This window comes from Phoxinus phoxinus, assembly GCF_949152265.1.
Source record: "Phoxinus phoxinus genome assembly, chromosome: 21".
In the NCBI taxonomy this organism is placed as follows: Eukaryota; Metazoa; Chordata; class Actinopteri; order Cypriniformes; family Leuciscidae; genus Phoxinus; species Phoxinus phoxinus.
This window is the reverse complement of record NC_136896.1, coordinates 10,585,086-10,600,107: the sequence shown is the minus strand read 5'-3', so window position 1 is coordinate 10,600,107 and position 15,022 is coordinate 10,585,086. Positions and strand designations below refer to the sequence as shown.

The following is a 15,022-nucleotide window of genomic DNA, read 5'->3' as shown; positions in this document are numbered from 1 at the left end:
ATCGCTGTGTTAGTTGTAGTGGGTGACTTACTAGCTACTGTATTAAACAAGCCACCAAACAAGCTAGGTATTGCTTTCATAGCAGACGCATGGAAAAATAGTTTGGATATCATCTGTCATGACTAATTTATTAATGACAGCATCATCTGTATTAAAGAGAAAATAATAAATTCATCTGATGATTAAAGTGAATAATAGCATTGACAGCCGACTTACTGGAGTTCCACAACTACTGAAGAACTTGATAATCTAGTTTTTTTTAAAATATATAATAGGAGTCTGGGTGAAGGGTCCCTGAGAATGTAAAGATTGAACAAAGATTGAACTAAATTGTGTCATTGATTAGTGTACATACTAATTCCCGTAAGGGAAGGGGTGTGCACATGATAATGTTTTTCATTGTTGCACTTTGCTTAGTCCTGGCATAAAAAAACATGCAAACCTCCGACCTGGCACTGATTTATCCCATCTTGCATCTGAATGCACCGATACAGATAAATAGATTTTGAGGACAAATTTGAACATTTTAGTAAGCAAAGATTTTACATAAGAATCCGTTATAATCAAAAGGCTTATGACAATATATCTTACAACAATCTTTATTTTACTTTGCAATGCACAATAAACTCTTGTGTATATATCCAACTAATCATTCAAATCCATTGATTATTCCTTGTATCTCTGAGCTCTAATATTTAAATCTCGAGTTTAAGTGACACACAATCAAGGGTTAAGAGTTATGCAAGTTTAATAACGATTCACTGTGTAACAATGTGCCAATGCATGCTTTTGTACATCATAATATTAAGTAGTCTATATCTTCAGTAATCATAAATCTAAAGAGTGACTGAAACATTTAAATCAATGTATAATGATTTGGAGCAATACATCATTGATTACATGCTTTTCAAAATGAAATACAACAATGGCTGAAAAGTTGTATATATAAAGTATCTCATACTGTTAGAAATATAAAAAGTGCAGCTTTAAAGAGGTTAAAATACATGAACCGTTTAGAACCGTACATTTTTCACAGTGAAATAACCTTCATAATTTTAATAAAATAATACTTGACTGAATCTTGTTCTTCACATAAACCAACACGAACAAATATAAACCCACTACCACTTTACATACAGTTTTATGTACATATATACACTCTAAATGTTATCAATTTCTTTCACTCAGTGACATTTTGATGTCCGTGAATATAACAATTAATTCACATTGTTTTGCATATTTACATGATTAATGTACTGTACAAGCAGAAGGACAAGGTACTTTAGATAACCTAATTTCCACTTCTGTTACTTATTAACGCCTTGTCTTCCATCTGTGTGATTAGACTCAAATGACTGAGCTTTAATGTCCCACATACCCTTTGACCTTAAACTAGACATGCACAATATGTCTAATAGCTGAATTGTGATAAGAGAATTCACATGAGATTTAGTTTCATGTCCTCAGTGTTATGTGGAGGGTTCAGTGTGCAGAGGCTGGGATCCTAGAAACCGCCGAATAGTGAGTTTTACCTGCAGATAATTTCAATAACATTATTTATAGATCTCTGAATGTAGTGATGGAAAAACATCAAATGGGAATCATCATCTTACCTCGTCCTTGCTTAGTCTTCTTAGGTATGTCTGTATCTCTTCTACTGTGTCTGTTAGCAGGTCATTGAAGGCCAGGATTTGATCCCCCTTATGGAACAGACGTGAGTCCTGAATCTGTCGACACTCAGACACACTGGAGAGGAAAAGGATGAGAGACAAAGAACAATGAAAACCATAATACAATGTAAGTTGTTCTTTTGTACTCATGTTCATGTTTTCTCTATTAGTACTCATGTTCATGTTTTCTCTATTTGGATACAACTGTAACCACTAAACTAATGTATTAATGAGAGTAGTACCATGGTTTGCCTTCTTCCTGTGTCAAGATCAGACTGTTTTTCAGACTGTTTTGACTAACGCAGATCTCCTTCTCAACATGTGTCTGCATTTCACTACAGAATATAAATATGCATTGACAATATTAAACAGATGCCATATTTTTCACAACCTTAGTGCTAAACATAGCTGAGAATCAAATAGCCAGGAAACTAAGAAATTAAAATAATTGTTTCCTTGGTCCCACTTTATATTAAGTGTTTTTAACTATGGTATACTAACTATATTTAAACAAATCATTTGATACAATGCACTTATTGTGTACATACATAATTTGACATTGTACTTAAATTGACAAAATACCTGCATGTAATTACAGCTGTAACGGTAATTAATTTATGTAATTACATTATATTTACACTGTTGACCCTTCTCTTACACCTTAAACCACCCTTAAGCCTATCCATATCACCAAACCTGTCCCTAACCTTTCTCGTATCCCACCTCAGTAGCAGCAAAAGTGTTTTGCAATACAGCATGAACACAATAAGTGCATTTTACACTTAATATATATTAGTACATATTGTGTGTGTATATTAGACACCTAATATACAATGGGACCGTTTCCTTTTATGCATTATACTCTAATTGTATTTCTAGTGTTGAACTAATGGACTAATGTGGGAGAAGGGTGAACTGAAATAATAAAAATCACCTCTTGTTTAAAGGCACCTCGACCTTCTCTGTAGAGGAACAGTTCCCATTGAAGTCGAGGAGACCAGGCAGAGAATATCTCTCACCTGTACTCATTCTAAGGAAAAAGGTAAGAAAGTAAAACAACGATGAAATCGTTCAGACGTATTCAGCAGAATAACACAATTCAAAGCTGCCATGGTGTCAGTATGTGAAAATATATATCAAAATGTACCGTTTATTTTCATCATCTGTATCCTGGCTGACTGCACCATTGCACACAGAGGACTCGTGTCCATTAATGGAAGTGCTGAAAAAGTCAAAATAATAATAAAAATTAGTTTAACTTTATGTATTTTAAACATTTTATTTTTGGGCATCAAGAATCAAGATCATTTTAGTGTTGAACAAGGCTCAACCTCAGAACGATGCTTGCTTAATCGTTCTAGTCAGAGATTATTGCTTCTCGTATATCAAGATGCTAAAACAATGCTAAAACTTAGCATTCATCCATGATCCGACCTGTTCAGCAAGACTGGACATTTCCAAACAACAAAACAGAACGTTCTGCAATGCTAAGATAAGAGTTGTTTTGTAGTCTTTAAATAAAATAATTACAATCTATGTGTAGCATCTGAGGCTCAGGGGAATGAATTCGTGAGCACATTGCAAAGTGTCAGATGGCAACACGCACTGTGTTTACTGTATTGTATCTTGCACAACTAACACAATAGTGCAATGTAATGGTGCATCGAAGACTTTAAAATTACTTTGTCTGTATGTATGCAGTGTCCGCCTCCTGTTGGACATCTTCCAACTCCTTTTGTCTAATCAGGAAAGACCACAGAAAAATAACAATTAAATTAAATGTCTCTCAAAAAATTATATTCTATCAACAGAGTACATTTCACATTTCACTAGGCCAGTTAAGTTGAGAAGTCCTCTCAAACACCTACACTGATGCCATTGGCATGTAGTCATTTTTTTCTTCTGGAGATTCATCCTGTTTCCCATCCTTCTCATCTTTATCCTCGTTAACTGAAATCTGTCAAATAGAAGTTTGAGTTTTTCTCATATGGAACTTTAAAAGCATTTGTGTGCATATGTTGAAGAAAAATGTAAATGTGCAAAACCTTGCGCTCTATTGGTACTGGAGGCGTGCTGTACTTGTGAGGATAGTCATAATGGTTATCAGACTGGTCATCAGACTGGTCATCAGACTGGTCATCAGACTGGTCATCAGACTGGTTATCAGACTGGTCATCAGACTGATCTTCAACCTTTGGTTCTGAACACTTCTCTAAATCTGATCTAAATCTGCTGTCCTGTGGAAAAAGGTAATTATGTGAGCATGCATGTAATTTTTATATACGTGTGTAAAGAGAGAGAGAGAGAGAGAGAGAGAGAGAGAGAGAGAGAGAGAAGAGAGAGACATTTTTTAATGTTTACCTCAAGTGTTTCAAGTGTTTCAAGTGTGTCAAGTGTGTCAAGTGTGTGTCTCTGTTGATCTGATTTCTGGGTCTTCAGGGCTTTGTACCAACCATCCACATCACTGAAAACACCAGAAAACATTGACTGTTTTGAAAAAATCATCATCAGTTGTTTTAAAATGAGAAATTAAAGTTTAAATGAAACAATTTCTAGAATTTTATTTGCAGTATATAACTTTACAAGTAGAATGATTAAGCTACTGCTTAAAGACTCCATGAAATTACTCAAATACTTCTTATCTTTCTTACTGTCTTTTCGTTTAACTTCATGTATCTTTCTTCATGTATTTCATATGTATTTTCTGTATTGTCTATTTTAATTAATTAATGTTTGAATGCTATATGCTTTTGCAATATTGCAAACGCAAACAGTCATGCCAGTAAAGCTTTGTTGACTTATTTTGTAAGACTCAACTTTAAATGTGTATACTTTCTCTTTGTGTATACTGACTTTCATGGAACTATGGAGTGAAAATGAGAGATAGGGTAAAATTACGGTTGCAAACCTGTCTTCTCCAATGAGAAAATAGTCTCTGCTGTATTTTTGTGTGTTGTCTTCCACCCTCAAGAACAGCACCGAGGATGGAGGACACTTGAAGTGTTTCTGAATCCAGTCCCACATCTGATGTGTCTCTAGGCAAGTAATCATCGAGGTGATCCTTTAAAACAGTAAGAATTTCTTGTTATAATGTGAAAATACTGTTTATTTTTGAGTGTGATTGTATTTTTCTTACTTAGAAAGGTCTATGTCTCCCAAATGTTTGTCTCTCTTTTCGTTTGTATAATATTTCAGATGGTAGGCGCCTTCGTCCGTCTTGGAGAGCACAAAGAAACGGCGCTTCCATGATTTCTGCGGCAGATATACCAGGTAAAACTGATAAGTTTCATGAACAGAGAAACTGTCTTTGACACACTGCATATATTTAAATTTCAAGTTGAAATGCAATATGAGACGTACAAAGGTTTTTAATAAGGCCAGTTGACCAGGAGACTTGTGCAGGTATCCAGTGTACACTTCCTCCATTGCTGGCTCTTTGTAAAACTTTGCAGCTGCTGCCGCAGAAACGTGAATAAAACCGATTAACATTAAACACATAGATAGCCTACCACTTTTATTTTTATTGGACTTGCTCATGTTTTTGCTAAAATAGATGTGAAATAATTTTACTGTAAGCACTGACATCAGATACAATCAGATGCAAACAACATTTATGATTTTGTAAAACAAAACTAATATCCAATGAAGACTAATTCAATATTTCATTAATTATATGTTATGAATAGTATCAGCATTATTTCTATACAAGCATCACAAAGCAGAATCATCATATCAGTACCCATATTCTATAATATTATTGTCTTACCTTGTGTCTCTGTAAAAATAGTTTTCTCTGAAAAGTTATTCAGCTCTCTCAACGTGCGTGTTATGAAGGCAGATTAGGAGGAAGCTCGAGGCTCTTTGTTTCTTCCAGAGAGTTATTCTGGTAACAGGAGGAGTTTCTTGTCATATGTAATCTCAGGTTTAAGGTCCCTCCCTTTGATTTTGACGGTCATTAGTTTGTGGAAATTACCAGACAAACAAGGTTTTTTTTATGGCTTTGATGAATTGTGGGGAAAATACAAAAACAAAAGTTCTGAAGAACTTCCATTAAGCTGCACATTAAGTACAAATATTCACTGAAACGGGCACTTTTCCATTTATCAGATTGTAACTTATGTGGTTAGAAGCTCCTGGTTCCCTTCAGGAAAGCAGGAGGTCAATTAATAAGTTACCTTGCAGAAATCAGTCCTCCTTTCTCTGCATGCAAATTATTGATCATTGGATTTCAGTAAATATTAATTATTGTCTTTCCTCCATTTTACCTGGATTTTTGTTTCAAGTGTAGCATACTTTTGACTGGTGAGGGGGTTGGGGGTGATTGATGGATTTTTTTGTTTGTTTTTTAGGGTTAAAATAAATTTGTACTCTAAGCAAGAACAATACTATATACTACAAACAGAAATACCATGGCATGACATTTCTAACTATTTGGATGAGCAAATGATCTAATATGCATGCAATAATGCTAATACTTTTAATGAAAGTTAAAAATATATATAATAGGAGTCTAGGTGAAGGGTACAGATTAAGAATGTAAAGATTACAGAATGTAAAGATTAAACCAAGATTGAACTAAATTGTGTCATTGATAAGTCTACATAAGGGGTGTTTAAGTGAGAATGTTTTTCATAGTTGCACTTTGCTTGTTTCTGGCATACAAATTAATGCAAATATCTATAGAATGCACATAGTTAATATGTAACAATATTGCTGAAACGTATAATATGGACGTATAGTGCCGTTGAAAAACAGAGTTACGACACTCCTAGGCGTCCATAGGAATGTGGAAGTAATGCGTGTCATGGATCAACCAATAGTTTCGTCAATAGCACATTGAATCCTATTGATTTGTGTTTTTTAAGCACACTCACTGGTATGTTGATATATTCAATATTTCCCACCCTGTAGAAGGTCAAATTAGTTTCAATGAAGACTGCTCATTCAAGGAATAACTTATCTAGCACCTCACTGGAAGTTATTTTGGATATATTATATATACTGTAAGTTATTGGATCTATAAGTTTAGGTGAATCCAACTGGTTGCCTTGTTTTTTTTTATATATATATATATTAAACTTCTTTCTTGGGTACAATTCAGTATTTGCTTGCATCCATTAATATTCAGTTGTTGTTGTGTATGCTGTGAGTATCATAAAAGAATATTACGATGTGAGTAATGTACAATAACAATACATACAAATATCACGTTGCAGCCACAGATAAATTGATTTTGAGGAAACATTTGAACATATGGTAAATAAAGTTTTTATCATAAGAAACCTTCAAAAAGCTGCAGTAGACCTACAATACAAAATACAGAATTAAAGAAAAGCAATACACTGAGTTTGCAGAGTAATTTCAGGGTATGAAAGAAAATGAATACCAGAAATCTTTTACATTTGAATATGAAAAAATATTGACATTAAAATCACACACAATATAGTTTTAATCAAATGTGTGCATGTTAAAACGGATCATCCATTTACATTTTATTTTCTGTACATTTCACATCAAGGTGAATGTTTATAAGAACATGCATTTGTTTGAAACAATTTTTAACTGCATATACCGGTAGGCCTAATTGAAACGTTGTTTGAAACGTAATATTTAAACATACATTTAGTAGCCTATCATTTTCTTTATACTGAAGTATTGTTCTGGTCTTTTTGAAAATAAGCTGCGTTGTTCTAATATAATTGACTTTTGGTCATTTGCTTTAATCATATTTATTTTATTTTTGGTAAATTAATGCAACTAGTGCAATTCATCTCATTATCGATATCAATTGAGGTTCCCAATGCAGAACTATTATAAACACATTCATTTAGCTTTGGTTTAGGGCAAGTCAGTGAAACAAAATATGACTTGGCATATAAGAATCCTGTTCAACCTCACATTCAACATTCTACTTGAACTGAAAATAAAACAACAAATATATCTTAAATTCAGTTTTGTTTCCAGACTGTTATGGCAATTAGCACTCAGTAACAACTGGTAAAGAAGCTGGAGTTTAGATGAAGTACAGTACATTTCTGCACTCATTCTGACAATCCGTGTCGTTATCTTCGCGGTTTGTTTCTGTTCTCAATTCTGTCTCGGGCAAAAAAGAGTGAAATTATTAGTATATTTGTGAGTATATGTTTGTATTTCCTCTTGTGTTGTTTGCATGCATCTACCTGATTACTTTTGAATTTTTCAGGAGAAACATAGATGGGGTCGTGGGTCACATGTGATGGCAGCTCATTATGATCCCACTCAACTTTCTGTCATTAACACAATATTAATGATATCATTAGATTATTGAACAGCTGCAAATCAGAATAAGTGGAGTGAACTCTCAAAGCAAAGGGTTAAATAAATCATATTACAAGGTTGTTGTTTTTTTTAGCATCGCTGTTTTTTTTATTATACCCCAGCTTGTTTGATATAATCAGTATGGGTTGCAGAAATGAGAGCCACATAGACTGGTTATGGTGACCTCTCATTCTTATCTCGATTCACATTTATTGAGATTTTACTGTGCCACACTCCTCAGGGGAAAATACTTGTCAAACTTTGCCATAAGTTCTAAAGACTTATTATCATTAAGGATAAAAAAACCCTGAAATACCAGTTGGCCACAATACCAAGACCTATTTTTAGCAGACAGCCCCTTCCAGGTGCTAAAATACCTCCTCGTTTTCTGATTGTGGAAGTTCCATGATGTGTCTATTCAACCCAAATGTCTGTGTGACAGATGTATAATTCAGATTATTCAACTAAAAGAAAATATTTTGCACACCATGCACAATTATGGATGAAATGCATGCATTTTCGAGTCAGAAAAGTAAAAACATTACCTTGGGATCCAACAGTCTGTGTGGACGATTATTTAAGATGTCAAATAAAGCAGTGAACCATTTGTCCATCTCCCAACTGCAGAAATATGTTACATTGCATCATTCAGAGACTATTTAAAAAGTCAAATCATATCATGATTACTTAAAAAAAAATTGAATTGACAAAAAGTTATACGTTTCTGTAAAAGTCATCTCTATATTTATCATAAAGATATCATTTACAGTTCTGTGCAAAAGTCTTAGGCTCATTAGTATGGTCACACTTTAGATTAGGGTCCAATTCTCACTATTAACTATATATTAACTACGACTTTTGCCTCAATAAACTCCTTATTACAGCTTATTAATAGTTAGTAAGGTAGTTGTTAAGTTTAGAAATTGGGTATATTAGGGATGTGGAATAAGGCATTAATATGCGCTTTATAAGTACTAATAAACAGCCGATATCCTAGTAATATGCATGCTAATAAACAACTAGTTCATAGTGAGAATTGGACCATAAACTAAAGTGTTACCATAAATATTTTCACTCAATTTATGACAAAAAGAATAACAATAAATCACGGCCATTGAACAAAGCAAACACATTCAGGACAAACCTGTTTTCTCCGATAAAGAAGAAGTCTCTTTCTGGTACTCTAATAAACATTACGCATGAAGGAGAACATCTGAAATGGGTTTGAATCCAGTTCCACTTTTTATCCATCTCAGGGTTCAAGAACATTAATGTGATCCTGCAGGGCAGGCAGAAAAACAGATGTTCTCTTCTGCAGCCTTACTGTACAATAGTAATTATGCAAGGAAAGTTTGATGTGATCTGATGAGGTAGATCAGTAATGAACATACTTAGTCAAGTCAATGTCTCCAAGTGGTTTTTTCATCTCTTCATTTTTATAGTACTTAAGCTGGCATGTGCTGTTACTGTACTTTAGAAGAACAAAAAACCTCCGTTTCCATGATTTCTGCAAAAAAAATGAATCCGCATGAGAGAAATTGGCAAAGGGAGTCTCCCATTAATGCACTATAAAACCTGTTCTGCTCTTCTAGAGAAACATACCTGAGTCTTGAACTGATTCTCTGGGGGAGATTTGTAAAGATATCCAGAACACATTTGCTCCTCTGCACCATGTATGTAAAATGCATAGTTTTTATCTGCATAGACAAATAATTTATTTAAAACTAAGCCATGTTATGACAATAATGCCAATCAGAGACATTTAAAAGAACATACCTGCCATTGTACAGTTTTGGTGAGTATTGGAATACTGTGAGTGTAAACAGAACAAGGTGTTGTTACTTTAGCATATATTCAGCATGATGAATGATTTCAAGTGCCAAATGTTTGAAATTAAAGATGTCCTTTTATGGAACAATTACACTGTTTGGACCGGGCCTCCAAAGCCACATCCACATGGTCTGAGACTACAATAGGAGGTGTGACAGTAAGCCCATCGATCTGTGTTTGCACATGATGGGCATCTTTAAGATATTAGCAATCCTCAAAAAACATACTAGTCTGTTAGTGACGGTGTAAACCGAGTCGAAAAATAGATATCATTGTAAGCATGCAGCACAAACAAGGAAACAAACACACACACAGTACACGTACGTACGCGCTTTCATGTTCACTTTCCATAGACATAATGCTTTTTATACTGTACAAACTGTATATTCTATCTCCGTACACGAACCCTATCCCTAAATCTACCCATCGAAGAAAACTTTACATTTTCAAAAAATTGGGTACATTTTGTCCCCATAAAGTAGGGTTTACCAGGACACACACACACACACACACACATACACACACACTTTTTTGAACAATTATGCAAGTAATGTTATACAAAATTATGATTGTAGTATTATTATATGACTAAGAAAAATGACAGTTTCTGTACCTGAGATAGATGTTCCCTGTCTGTGAGAACACAACATGTGGTTAAAACATATGAGGAAGTTTACGTCAAGGTGAGAATCTTCAGAAGTGATGTCACAAGGAAGGTGGTGATTTAAACATATTTAGTTATGTACTTGGACAACAAATAGAAAGCAGAAAGAAGTTGCCTACAAGGAACACTAATGCCACTATTGTCAAATTTAAACTCACTTTATGTACTCAGTATTCAAATAGTGTGATTATTATCTCTGCAATATACATTATTGGCGCAGATTGCATGTTAGACTTACAGTCTGATATTGAAGGTGAAGTCACTCCCACCAGGTTTCCTGAACACCTCCCGTCTGCCATTGGTCATAAAAACAGATAGCCCCGCCCCGAACTCACATCATTGGTAGAGCCAAAGTTGATGTCTGGAGATAGTCGGGATTTTTAAACAAACACTCAACAAAGTCTCATTCACTAATAATTGCGTGGATTATTTCGTATTTGTACGCACAGGTGAAATCACGAAAAAATCTCCACCTACTGTAACTCACAACACGTGCATATGCATTTGCTCTTAACTTCTGTTCTTTAACACTGTCACATTGGATTGGAGAAAAATAGTAAGTACCAAACAAAGTACACTTGTACTGTTGTGCGGTGCTTTTTCACACATCTATGAACAGAAGTGTCAGTTTCAGCATATTTGTATGACTTATTATGACAAACATTTATCTGCTACATTCCAGAGGTCAACTTCAAAAAACTTGGTGGTAACCTGACACCCTACCTTACACTGTGCAAAACCCCCTTCCCTACTTTCCAGCCATACTTAAAATGTTCTCAATCAAAGAGTCATCGCCAACCCACGTCAGTTCCCACGCACGCCTACTCATCCAATGGCGTGAGGCTGAATAATCATTGTTTGATGGCACTGTGACTGGAAGTTGGCCATGATGTATCAGGGATAGAAAGACAGGCGGCAGCTGCAGGTGGCTTGGCACAGGCCTCAATTCAAACATTCATACGCAGTTCATGGAATTTGTATCAGTCGTTACAAGGCCGAACGGTCATGGCTGAAGCCTATAATTAGTGCTACCTGCTCCATAAGTGCTTCTGAACTATTTGGAATGCGACCCAGTTGCGACACGCAAACTTAAACATGCAAAACTTTCAACTTTCAACTTTCAACTTAAAAATGCATCTGTAGATACAGTAAGAAGAACCCGGTCATTTTTTCCCACTGGTTAAATGGGACACCCTGATTTAAACATCTAAATATTTGTTGTTGCGACACATTTCAAAAAGTCTTCCATGTGAAACGGTGATATAAATAGATGTTTTGTTTGGCTAGAAGTGCTGCTTCCCTTCTCTTTTGGGCACAATGTACTCAGACTACAGCAGGCCCAGTACAGCTCCTTCAGTCCTTCAGCCAGATTTACAGACCACAGTCGTACAACGTGAATACTTCCCAGGGCACAGGGACAACAGATGGACCAGCACCCCTCCCCTATTCTTGGCATCTTAACCGTACGTACAGTATAAAGCTCAAAGTTTGGGGCTTAGGCTAGTCGTGTGCCAGTGGAGAACAAGACTGGAAAGAAAACCAAACCAATCAAATTAAGTGAAGAACTGGTTCTAGATTGGAGTTGAGAAGTCAATGATGAAGACACAAACCCAGGTAAATATTCAATGCATTTCTATTCATTATGATGGATATTTTCAACTTGATTTTGACTTTTGAAATGTCACATTCAAGGACACCCCAATAAAACATCAGGGGCACCTGAAGAGACAAAGAGACATTCTGGCTTTCCGAATGAAGAAGCTGTCATCAAAACAATCTGACTTCAATGTAAGTTGCCGAAACTTCCATTAACGTCTGGAAGTACGATAAATGTAAATTTTTTAATGTGGCAGTCGGGTTTGTTGTATCTTGAGTATCTTTTATTATTCCACAGAGCAAGACTGCAACTCTAAAAGAGAAGATTAAGAAAAAATATGATGACATGAAGAGGGTTTTGGATGAGGATCTTAGAATTACACTAAGTCAGCTGGATCTTGAGACAGAGGCCATGGAGAGAACTGTAGAGGACAGCATTGAGAAGTGCTACCGCCTCACGCTGGAAATCGATCAGCAGCTCGCTGAACTATCTGCACAGATGGAGAAAGATCAACGTCTGGGTCAAGAGAAGGTGCATTTTCTGTAGTAGCACATTTTTAGATGGAAATACTACTGTATGTAGCTGAGGTAGCAACCTAATCCTTTTTGAGTAACTCCAATTTTTTGTGTTTTTCTCAAAAACAAGTTTTGTTTTATTGCAATGACCCCAAATGCAATTCATCAAATATAAAGGCAGCGTTGAATTTATTTTTTTTCAAATAAATTATTTTGTTTAGCTAAGATGCTTTGAATTGATCGAAAATATTAAGCAGCTTGACTGATTTTAACTATATATTTAGAATGATTTCTGAAGGATCACGTGACACTGAAGACTGAAGATTAATGATGCTGCAAATTCAGTTTTGCCATCTCAGGAATAAATTGCATTTTTAAATATATTAGAATAGAAGCATTTATTTGTCATTATAATAATAATTCACAAATATTACTGTATTCTAACTTAAATAAATGCAGCCTTGGAGAGCATGAACAACTTCATGTCAAGACTTTTGAGCGTAGTGTAGGCTATATATTTTCTTGTGTTAAACCCATTTGTAAAGTTTGATAAGAGTGAAATCGTAAAGATAATGAAATACTTTGGTTTTACATTGTAATAAAGCAAACTGTTAAAACATTACCTGGAAAATATTTGAGCTATTAATTGAATTTATTTTTAATTAAATGAATTCAAATCAACTAATTGATGTCATGATTTCTGATCAGTCTTTAGAAACCAGAATGAAACATTAATTTTATTTTAAATATATATATATATATTTATATAAAAAAGATGTAGCACAATTGCTTTGTATTAAAGTGTCTGCTCCATAGATAAATGAAGGCATCTGCAGTGTGGAAATGTTCTACAATTGGCTTCATTTTTCAACCCTAATATCTCCCCCTCTCTCTTACTTACAGATGTCAGAGATGGAAGAAAGGTAAGTAGTGTTGCAGTTTTGGGAATTTGGTTTCTAGCTGGTGGACATGTAAGTTTAATAAGTATGTAACACTCTAAAGTTACTGGAATGTTTACTCTTCTTTGTTTTTGTTTTTGGGACGGAAATGGGCCAAGTTTAATTAATGCTCAATCAAGCATGCGTTTTCTTCCTCCTTGTGTGGCATGTTCATTTTTCTGCACATATTCTTCCTTGTTTATAGAATAATGGAGACTCTGAAGCTGACTGATCCAGAGTTAATACAGATGGATGAATTTAAGAATGAACAGCTGCTCTGCTTAACCATCAACCTGCTACTGTTCATACGTTCTCAGGTTCCTGTCACCAAGAAACTCTTTCAAAGCTGTGAGGACCGTAACTTTTTCACATGAGAATTACTCAAATGGTTTTAGTATGTACAGCTAGAGCAAGTTCAAACATTCCTGCAATGTTTTCCATCATTCTAACCCCTGCTAAACCTGTCCCTAGCCCCTCAGAGCTTTTACTAAGAATTTGTTTCTATTTATAGAGTCAATTATTTTGTAATTTTTCAGATGCCCAAGATGTTGTTCTGGATCCTGACTCTGCTCACCCGAAACTTATCGTTTCCCCTGAGGGCGACTCAGTCTCTTACACTGATTCCTGGCAGGACGTTTCTGAAAATCCCTCTCGATTTGACACCACCTTGAATGTGATTAGCCGGAAGAGCTTCACGGATGTTCGCAACTACTGGGAAGTGCAGGTTGCTGGAAAGACATACTGGGAACTAGGCGTCACTTACCCTAAAATCCCCAGGAAGGGCCGAGAGGAGGACTGCTGGTTGGGACGGGGCCCAACGTCCTGGTGTGTTGAGTATTTCAATGGCGACTTCACAGCCTGGCACAATGGCGTTTCCCATGAGCTCACCCATGTAAGTGGGAGAACCTTCCAGCGCATTGGCATCTTCTCCAGCTCAGAGGGAGGTTTGATTTGTTTCTTGGGGGCAGACACCATGACGCCTCTGTACAGTTTTTGTGCAGGAACCTTCACAGACATACTCTACCAGGCTGTCTGTCCTGGCCATGACAACCAGGGGACAAACAGGAAACCGCTGCTGATTTGCGATGCCTCGAAATCCGCCCCCACCTTGTGATGGACAACCAATGAGGGTTGGGGACCGGGTTTATGTATGTGAAATTTAAGTGTAGGTTCAGTTTTTGGGAATTAGTCGGAAAATCTTCCTTAGCTTTGTCTTGTTTCTCATCTTGTTTGATTGAGTGTTGAATTTATTTGTATTAAATCATCTGTGCCATTTTTTGTATTATTTTACTGAATAAATGGGAAAGTATGAGTTTACATGTTACTATTTTTTCCCATGTACACGACCATTCAAACATTAAAGGTCATATATATATATATATATATATATTATATGCAGTATAAAATATTAGAATATTTAAAATATATTAAAGTAGAAAACAGTTATTTTAAATTGTAATTATATTTCACAATATTACTGAGCATAAGGGACTTCTTTCAAAAACATCTTA

General features: G+C 35.4%; 3 protein-coding genes across 4 annotated transcripts; 1 reads left to right on the top strand and 2 right to left on the bottom strand.

Moving 5' to 3' along the window:
• Nucleotides 1-584: 584 nt before the first annotated feature.
• LOC306989249 (pleckstrin homology domain-containing family S member 1-like) lies at nucleotides 585-5,548 on the bottom strand. 2 transcript variants are annotated; one of them, XM_079594761.1, is made up of 13 exons: nucleotides 5,437-5,548; nucleotides 5,031-5,122; nucleotides 4,807-4,922; nucleotides 4,579-4,731; nucleotides 4,032-4,134; nucleotides 3,716-3,907; nucleotides 3,539-3,627; nucleotides 3,353-3,409; nucleotides 2,818-2,892; nucleotides 2,605-2,700; nucleotides 1,913-2,005; nucleotides 1,614-1,746; nucleotides 585-1,532 (listed from the first exon to the last, which is right to left on the bottom strand). In XM_079594761.1, the coding sequence occupies exons 2-13, from the start codon at nucleotides 5,094-5,096 to the stop codon at nucleotides 1,470-1,472; spliced, it is 1,236 nt and encodes a 411-aa protein (XP_079450887.1). In that variant the 5' UTR covers nucleotides 5,097-5,122; nucleotides 5,437-5,548; the 3' UTR covers nucleotides 585-1,469. The 2 variants fall into 2 exon arrangements, with proteins under 2 accessions (XP_079450887.1, XP_079450886.1); XM_079594760.1 differs by having other exon boundaries at nucleotides 5,031-5,125; nucleotides 5,437-5,544.
• A 1,375-nt stretch (nucleotides 5,549-6,923) lies between these two features.
• plekhs1.4 (pleckstrin homology domain containing S1, tandem duplicate 4) lies at nucleotides 6,924-11,056 on the bottom strand. The gene is made up of 10 exons (XM_079595511.1): nucleotides 10,700-11,056; nucleotides 10,411-10,430; nucleotides 9,744-9,777; nucleotides 9,570-9,664; nucleotides 9,359-9,474; nucleotides 9,112-9,246; nucleotides 8,513-8,588; nucleotides 8,345-8,398; nucleotides 7,850-7,936; nucleotides 6,924-7,763 (listed from the first exon to the last, which is right to left on the bottom strand). Exons 1-10 carry the CDS (start codon nucleotides 10,758-10,760, stop codon nucleotides 7,758-7,760), a joined length of 684 nt encoding a protein of 227 aa, XP_079451637.1. The 5' UTR covers nucleotides 10,761-11,056; the 3' UTR covers nucleotides 6,924-7,757.
• A 721-nt stretch (nucleotides 11,057-11,777) lies between these two features.
• LOC306989636 (putative E3 ubiquitin-protein ligase TRIML1) lies at nucleotides 11,778-14,827 on the top strand. The gene is made up of 6 exons (XM_079595510.1): nucleotides 11,778-12,075; nucleotides 12,154-12,249; nucleotides 12,356-12,589; nucleotides 13,477-13,496; nucleotides 13,717-13,859; nucleotides 14,048-14,827. The coding sequence occupies exons 1-6, from the start codon at nucleotides 12,055-12,057 to the stop codon at nucleotides 14,623-14,625; spliced, it is 1,092 nt and encodes a 363-aa protein (XP_079451636.1). The 5' UTR covers nucleotides 11,778-12,054; the 3' UTR covers nucleotides 14,626-14,827.
• Nucleotides 14,828-15,022: the final 195 nt, after the last annotated feature.